This window comes from Palaemon carinicauda, chromosome 15 (assembly GCF_036898095.1).
Source record: "Palaemon carinicauda isolate YSFRI2023 chromosome 15, ASM3689809v2, whole genome shotgun sequence".
Lineage (NCBI taxonomy): Eukaryota > Metazoa > Arthropoda > Malacostraca > Decapoda > Palaemonidae > Palaemon > Palaemon carinicauda.
This window is the reverse complement of record NC_090739.1, coordinates 3,804,221-3,811,720: the sequence shown is the minus strand read 5'-3', so window position 1 is coordinate 3,811,720 and position 7,500 is coordinate 3,804,221. Positions and strand designations below refer to the sequence as shown.

The following is a 7,500-nucleotide window of genomic DNA, read 5'->3' as shown; positions in this document are numbered from 1 at the left end:
GGATTTCAAAAGAAAATGAAAAATGTATCTCCTATTTCAGTTGAACAACAATAAAACCAAAAATTTACACCTGCTCATGATGAGCAACAATAATGAAATAAAAAGATTAGACACTATTTCTAACCAATTCAAATGATTTATATAATCTTCAAAACATCATAAAGACATATTTTCAATGACTATCTTTATTATGTATAAACCTTTGAACAGATTTTTTTTTCTTTTCAGGTAATGCTCGGAAACGCTGGGGTTACTACCTTCCATGGTTAACCATAAGTCTGACATTTACTTTTATGGATGTTGCCATCAGTGCATTCTTCATTAAAGACATGATGGTAAGTCATTAAAGACATGATGGTAAGTAAAGTTTCAACTTACACCAGTTCCAGGTCATCCATGAAGAATGATTGATTGATTGATTGACTTATTTGAGGTTTTCTGGCATCCTGTCCATGAAGAATGAATATAAGGCAAAAGTAAAGATGCCTCATTTCAATATTATCAGCTGGGATCAAATTTTTATTTGCTCACAACAAAGGTATACTGCAGTCTAAATTTTTTATAGTACATATACAATAAAAAAATAATTGCACTACACAAATAGGCAAGTTGACTCTCTTTACTCACTAAAGACTATAAGACCAGTCTCTAATGTAAAATACAATACAGGAATCCACTACTATAGGAGTTATCAAGTTCCTCAAAAATAGATTGTTAGCCGATTATTTGAATAATGATCCAATCACAACCTGGAATTAATGGAAGTATAATTTAAAAACCTCACTTATTAGCAATTTTCCATAACAAATTAACCGTATCCTTAAAATGTACTCAACAGGAGGTGTTTCACTTGGACAGAACTGAAACTCCTATAGAAGCCATCCAACCGATGATCTGGAGTTTCAGTATGTATCTCCGGGCTTATGTAATTTGGTTTATGAACTTAGGACATATTGGCACTGTCCTAAATGCTTTTTGCAAGACTTACCACAAGAGGAGCAAAGAAAAAAGAAAAAGAAAGGTACTGTATACTTTGAACTATTACTTCTTAGAAATCAGAACTATAACCATCTCTAAAATTGTTTATTTCAAACAAATCATTGCAGTTGGTAGTAGTAGCTTACGCAGCATAGATGTTGAACGGCACCTCGCTGTTTCAGGGATTTTGAAGAGGAAATCTCTAATTGGTGCGAGGCCTCTGGTTATGATTTATCTTGCCCCAGTAATATACCGACACCTTATATAGGTGAGCGAGCTGGGTTCAACCTGGCATTCCTATGCAATTTTTCTCTGGTAATATATAGCAGTCATATACCTTAGAAATGGTGCTTAAGGAGCATTTCACTGGGCGGCACAGGTCTCTCGCCCAGAAATAGATTTTTCCTTCATCAAAATCCCTTATTTCAAACAAATCATTGCCTTACAAAGTCTGGTTATTCTCTACTGAAGTGTGGATTATATATCTATAAATATTACGAGGCACAAAACACAGACCTACTATAAAGCAGGGAAGATCATATTCAGTGCAGTAGTACTTGCCATTCATGTCTTTCAAATGTTCTCTTTTCTATGATCCCATTAGGCCTAAAAATATCATCCAGCTTCTACTGATATCTTCTGCCTTTGTTATTTTTCACCTAATGCTACCGACTTTGTTTCTTCTTTCCACAAACATTTTTCTTACCACAAGTCTTGGTTACTGCCTAACCAAGAGACTTTGGTATAAACCCCAATGAATAGTTTCATTCCAAAAACAATGTCGTTGGACAAAACACTCCAATTTCCTTTTATTATTATCACTATTACTTGCTAAGCAACAACCCTAGTTGGAAAAGTAGGATGCTATACGCCCAAGGGATCCAACAAGGAAAATAGCCCAGTGAGGAAAAGAATCAAGGAAAAATCAAATATTCTAAGAACAGTAACATTAAAATAAATACTTCCTTTATAAACAATAAAAACTTTAACAAAACATGAGGAAGAGAAATAAGATAGAATAATGTACCCGAGTGTACCCTCAACCACTAACATTGAGAAAATTACACAACACATGATCTTGAACCCTTGATCATCATAATCATGCATATGCTTTTTATTTATTTATTTTTTTCTTTTTGTAACCCCAGTATCTCCCCTCTTAAAACTTAGGATAAAAAGTAAATTTAGTAGACCATTCCATGCCGAGATTGTTGCCCTATAAGGTGTGACCATAACCTAATGGCTTATAAAGCAATATTAGAGAAGCTTTAATTTCAGTTATTGAGGCAAATGTCCACTTCATTACAATGTTATTTTTATAATAAAATAAATTTTTGAATATACTTACCCGGTGATTATATAAGCTGCAACTCTGTTGCTCGACAGAAAACTCTACGTTAAAAATCCGCCAGCGATCGCTATGCAGGTAGGGGGTGTACTTCAACAGCGCCATCTGTCGTGCAGGTACTCAGTACTCAATGTAAACAAAGAACTCAATTTTCTCCTTGGTCCACTGTGTCTCTATTGGGGAGGAAGGGAGGGTCCTTTAATATATAATCACCGGGTAAGTATATTCAAAAATTTATTTTATTATAAAAATAACATTTTTCAATATTTAACTTAGCCGATGATTATATAAGCTGATTCACACCCAGGGGGGTGGGTAGAGACCAGCAATAAATGTTTACATTATTATGAGCTAAGGATTTTTTATTTCATTTTAGCAGTTATCAAAATAACAAACTTAAAATAAATAAGTACCTGGTAAGGAAGTCGACTTGAACAATTACTCTGCCTTTTTAAGTACGTCTTCCTTACGGAGCCTCGCGATCCTCTTAGGATGCTGAGCGACCCCTAGGAGCTGAAGTATCAAGGGTTGCAACCCATACAACAAGACCTCATCAAAACCTCTAATCTAGGCGCTTCTCAAGAAATGACTTTGACCACCCGCCAAATCAAGTAGGATGCGAAAGGCTTCTTAGCCTTCCGGACAACCCAAAAACAACAATAAAACATTTCAAGAGAAAGATTAAAAAGGTTATGGAATTAGGGAATTGTAGTGGTTGAGCCCTCACCCACTACTGCACTCGTTGCTACGAATGGTCCCAGAGTGTAGCAGTTCTCGTAAAGAGACTGGACATTCTTAAGATAAAAAGACGCGAACACTGACTTGCTTTTCCAATAGGTTGCGTCGATTATACTTCGCAGAGATCTATTTTGTTTAAAGGCCACGGAAGTTGCGACAGCTCTAACTTCGTGTGTCCTTACCTTCAGCAAAGCTTGGTCTTCCTCATTCAGATGGGAATGAGCTTCTCGTATTAACAGTCTGATAAAATAGGATAAAGCATTCTTTGACATAGGCAAAGATGGTTTCTTAACTGAACACCATAAAGCTTCAGACGGGCCTCGTAAAGGTTTAGTTCGTTTTAAATAGAACTTAAGAGCTCTTACAGGGCATAAGACTCTTTCTAGTTCATTTCCAACCATACGATAAGTTTGGAATATCGAACGATTTTGGCCAAGGTCGAGAAGGCAGCTCGTTTTTGGCTAGAAAACCAAGTTGTAGAGAACATGTAGCCGTTTCAGATGAGAATCCGATGTTCTTGCTGAAGGCATGAATCTCACTGACTCTTTTAGCTGTGGCTAAGCATACCAGGAAAAGAGTCTTTAAGGTGAGATCTTTCAGGGAGGCTGATTGTAGCGGTTCGAACCTGTCTGACATAAGGAATCTTAGTACCACGTCTAAATTCCAACCAGGTGTAACCAAACGACGCTCCTTCGTGGTCTCAAAAGACTTAAGGAGGTCCTGTAGATCTTTATTGTTGGAAAGATCTAAGCCTCTGTGACGGAAGACTGATGCCAACATGCTTCTGTAACCCTTGATAGTGGGAGCTGAAAGAGATCGTTCTTTCCTCAGATATAAGAGGAAGTCAGCTATTTGAGTTACAGAGGTACTGGTCGAGGATACGGATACTGACTTGCACCAGTTTCGGAAGATTTCCCACTTCGATTGGTAGACTCTAAGGGTGGATGTTCTCCTTGCTCTAGCAATCGCTCTGGCTGCCTCCTTCGAAAAGCCTCTAGCTCTCGAGAGTCTTTCGATAGTCTGAAGGCAGTCAGACGAAGAGCGTGGAGGCCTTGGTGTACCTTCTTTACGTGTGGCTGACGTAGAAGGTCCACCCTTAGGGGAAGTGTTCTGGGAACGTCTACTAGCCATCGAAGTACCTCGGTGAACCATTCTCTCGCGGGCCAGAGGGAAGCAACTAGCGTCAACCTTGTCCCTTCGTGAGAGGCGAACTTCTGCAGTACCTTGTTGACAATCTTGAACGGAGGGAATGCATATAGATCTAGATGTGACCAATCTAGGAGAAAGGCATCTATATGAACTGCTGCTGGGTCCGGAATTGGTGAGCAAAATATTGGGAGCCTCTTGGTCATCGAGGTTGCGAAGAGATCTATGGTTGGCTGGCCCCAGGTGGCCCAAAGTCTCTTGCATACATCCTTGTGGAGGGTCCATTCTGTTGGAATTATTTGTCCCTTCCGACTGAGACAATCTGCCATGACATTCAAGTTGCCTTGGATGAACCTCGTTACTAGTGATATGTCTAGACCTTTTGACCAGGTGAGGAGGTCCCTTGCGATCTCGTACAACGTCAGAGAGTAGGTCCCTCCTTGCTTGGAGATGTACGCCAAAGCCGTGGTGTTGTCCGAGTTCACCTCCACCACTTTGCCTTGAAGGAGAGACCTGAAGCTTTCCAGGCCAGACGTACTGCCAGTAGCTCCTTGCAGTTGAAATGCATTGTCCTTTGACTCGAGTTCCATATTCCCGAGCATTCCCGACCGTCTAATGTCGCACCCCAGCCTACGTCCGATGCGTCCGAGAAGAGAACGTGGTTGGGAGTCTGAACAGTCAGGGGAAGACCCTCTCTTAGGTTGATATTGTCCTTTCACCAAGTCAGACAAGACTTTATCTTTTCGGAAACCGGGATCGAGACCGCTTCTAGCGTCTTGTCCTTTTTCCAGTGAAAAGCTAGATGGTATAGAAGAGGACGGAGGTGTAGTCTTCCTAGTGACACAAATTGATCCACGGATGACAGCGTCCCTACCAGACTCATCCACAGCCTGACTGAGCAGCGTTCCTTCTTCAGCATCTTCTGGATGGATAGCAGGGCTGGGGGCTGATCGTCTTGTTGTTCAGCAACGTCCTCATCAGAGGGTTCCTCATCCGAAACTGATGAGGAAACGGCAACGGAGTGGGCAACGTCTGGCTCGCTGAATCCGGTCGCACTGGTGGATGCGTGACGGAGCCGGACGCAATATCATGGAACTGCTGCACAGTCTGTGAACTGTCAACAACCATGGGTGCGCGAGGAAGCACAGCGTCAACCCGAAACTGTCTAGACCGTCTGGGTTGTGCAGTCAACACCCTACCGGGTTGCTGAGGTTGACGCACTGCGTCACAACAAGTAACCTCTGCTGGTTGTTGAACGTCCTGAACGTCAACAACCACCTCCGAGCGTCGCTTAACGTCAACGTGCGGCTGGCAACCCACACTGGGTCGCATCGGTGGAGGAACCACCTCAACTGGCAGACGCGAGTAGGTTACCTCAGCGTCAACAGGGCGCACAACCGACCGGTTGGAAGGTTGTTGGCCAGAAGGTTCTTCTCCGCATTTAAGTCCTCTATCAAGGACGCAAGCTTGGACTGCATGTCTTGCAGCAAAGCCCATTTAGGGTCTACGGGAGCAGGTGTGGCCACAGACGGGGTTAGCGACTGAGGCGGAACCGTTTACCATCCCTCTGAGAAGTTGACCTGTAAACAACTTGGAGCGTCTCCTGGCTAGGCGCCAGGGAGAGTCTACCAGAATTGAGATGTCTATCTGGGCAGAGGCATGAACTCCCAAGCCGAGAACTTCTCTCGTGTCATATCAGACTCTCGCTCTATAAACCAGTTTAAAAGAAGGGAAAGCAAAGGCTGTATCCCCCAAACTCCTCCTGGTGAAAAACCAGTCGCCTAGCCAACGTAACGCTCTCTAGGAGAGCGAGAGAGCACTAGCTTAAAAACAACGGCTTCGAAGTCGCTAGGCCTAGTGTAAGCTCTGACGTTTAGGCGAACGAGGAGCAGCAGTTACAAGATCCGGACGAAGATCCTTAAAAAAATCATCATGATTTAATTAAAGTCCATAGGAGGCTAAGCAGCTTAAGGCTCCTCTCCATCTGACAGAGTCCTCAAGGGAATATCAGTAGGAGGGAGAACAGCAACTTCCTCATCTACAGGAACCTTGTCCGATAAAAGCTGAGTCTCTCACTGGTGCATTAGTAGCGGACCAGAACGCAACGTCATGTAACTGCTTGACAGTCTGTGAACTGTCAACAACTGAACTGTCAACCACAACAGTTGCGTGAGGACGTACAGCGTCCACTCGAGACTGCTTTGACTGCCTAGACTGAGCAGTCAAAACAACTCTAGAATGCGGAGGTTGACGCACAGCGTCAAAACAAGTCAACTCCGATTGTTAGTGAACGTCTAGAACGTCAACAGGAGCATCAGCCAGTGGCCTAACGTCCAAATGCGGCTGAAAAACCACACGAGACCGCATCGAGTGTGGTTCTAAACAACCTGACTGACGTGACTAAGCTACGCCAACGTCAACAGTAAGCACAAAGGAACGTTAGGTTGGCTGAAAGCCAGGATATCGATGAGATAAACGGCTAGACTCAACGGACTAATCGCCAGAATAGTCTTCCATAAGGGAGGCAAGCATATACTGCATGTTTGCCATACAACCCCTTAAGGATCAACGGAAATGGTTGTGGTAATAGACGAGGGTAACGTCTGTGACCGCAACACTTTGCCTACAAAAAAAGACTTTCGGAGTCTGTGTTACGCTTTTGTTAGGCGGCGAGCAGTTATTCGATGACTGCATAGGGTCAGAGCTGTCCTAATGGCTGTAACCAGGACGCTGGACCTGTCCTGAAAGGACTGACTTTCGCTTAAGGGCTTCGAAACCTTGTGACAGGTTTCTTATGCAAAAAGCCTACGGATGGCGAGGAGAAACAACGTCTCTCTCGTCTTATGGTAGGGGAGATCTTGGTAAGAAACACCCGATACCATAGAGGGAAAACGTCTGTTCGTTGGTCAAGGCCTCTCGAACCCATAAGTCGTTTGACATTACTTCTCCCCTGGGCTTGGGAGCTTGCAAGAGGTCCCGGACTAGGTGAACGACAGGCACAAACAGACAAACCCTCGGACGCAACACTGTAACACTTTGCGCCTCGGACGCAACACTGTAACACTTTGCGCCTCGGACGCAACACTGTAACACTTTGCGCATATCACTTTATCACTTCGATTTTCTATTTTGCACTTATTTCTACCTGAAACACGCAATTCTACCCTTCATTAAAAGGTAGTAATTGCGAAATTAGTCGTATAATGCAAGCTCATAATACCAGCAAAAAACAGAAAACATATTTTAAGATAAAAAGAAAAATCAGTGGCTAGGAAAGAGACTAAACACTA

General features: G+C 43.0%; 1 protein-coding gene across 2 annotated transcripts in view; it reads left to right on the top strand.

Moving 5' to 3' along the window:
- The window catches only part of LOC137654450 (uncharacterized), a 34,885-nt gene that overhangs the window by 12,381 nt on the left and 15,004 nt on the right, over window positions 1-7,500 (top strand). For both annotated transcript variants that reach the window (XM_068388081.1, XM_068388082.1), the window contains exons 5-6: window positions 229-335; window positions 839-1,021. In XM_068388081.1, coding sequence (XP_068244182.1) covers window positions 229-335; window positions 839-1,021 — 290 coding nt within the window. The remainder of the gene's footprint in view (window positions 1-228; window positions 336-838; window positions 1,022-7,500) is intronic.